This window comes from Branchiostoma floridae, chromosome 4, assembly GCF_000003815.2.
Source record: "Branchiostoma floridae strain S238N-H82 chromosome 4, Bfl_VNyyK, whole genome shotgun sequence".
Taxonomy (NCBI): Eukaryota; Metazoa; Chordata; class Leptocardii; order Amphioxiformes; family Branchiostomatidae; genus Branchiostoma; species Branchiostoma floridae.
In genome coordinates, this window is record NC_049982.1 from 23,484,960 (window position 1) to 23,485,830 (window position 871).

Consider the following 871-nt stretch of genomic DNA (forward strand, 5'->3'; position numbering starts at 1 on the left):
CATGGAATGAAACATTCAAGGAGACTTACTTTAGAGTGAAAGTTTATATCCTTGCACACTGTGTAAGACATGGCAGTAAATCTTCTTGTAATTCTTCTCTCAAAATATTCTCCAAATGCTCAGCTGAAAGATATTCAACTTGTGTAGATATGAACCCTTCTTGTAACTTTAAATTCTTTACATACAAACCTTTTTTTCTTCATTTTTCTTATTGCCACACAGTTGTTGTGATCACAAATACATTCTGGAAAAGGAAGAGAGTTTTGCCCACCTGAGAAGATGTTCTCCAGGTTGTCTCTAAGGTCCTGCATGTCTCTCTCCATCTGTGTCTTCCTGCTCTGTAAACTGCTGATCTTCTTCTCAAGCTGGTGGATCTCATTGGCCTGTATTAACAGGTCAATTAGCATATCAAAGAGGATAAATGTCTACAATTACTCTTTATCACAGATGTAGGACAATACACAATGACATCAGAATGCTTGCCCATAATGTAATACACTAAGTGAACACAAATACATTATAAATCTGTAGATGCACTAGATATACAGCATGAATGAAACTTTTTTTAGCAACCTGGCTTAAGCTCGCACTTGCACCAAATGCGCAAACCTGTGTTGCACTAATGCCGTATTAAGCATCACTTCTACTAAGGTAAATTTCAACAACTGCAAGGGAACATGGCTGAATACTAACTTAACTTAATCACATTAATGCTTTGGGGAAGATTATGATTTCTGTTCTGCTTAATGTCAATTTTGAAAGCCGTCTTGTCAACTGCACTATGATCATAATTTGGGCTGCAGAGAACGCTCTACTTCACCTTGGCATTGATCTTGTCGATACGCTTCTCCACTGGCTGCAGTTCCTGTCT

At 37.9% G+C, this 871-nt stretch overlaps 1 protein-coding gene across 1 annotated transcript in view; it reads right to left on the bottom strand.

The window, feature by feature from the left end:
* LOC118413658 (DNA repair protein RAD50-like) overlaps positions 1 to 871 on the bottom strand; it is a 24,828-nt gene that overhangs the window by 20,569 nt on the left and 3,388 nt on the right. Inside the window, exons 4-5 of the mRNA XM_035817185.1 lie at positions 821 to 865; positions 272 to 383 (exon numbers count right to left, since the gene is read on the bottom strand). Of these exons, the coding sequence (XP_035673078.1) occupies positions 272 to 383; positions 821 to 865 (157 nt within the window). The remainder of the gene's footprint in view (positions 1 to 271; positions 384 to 820; positions 866 to 871) is intronic.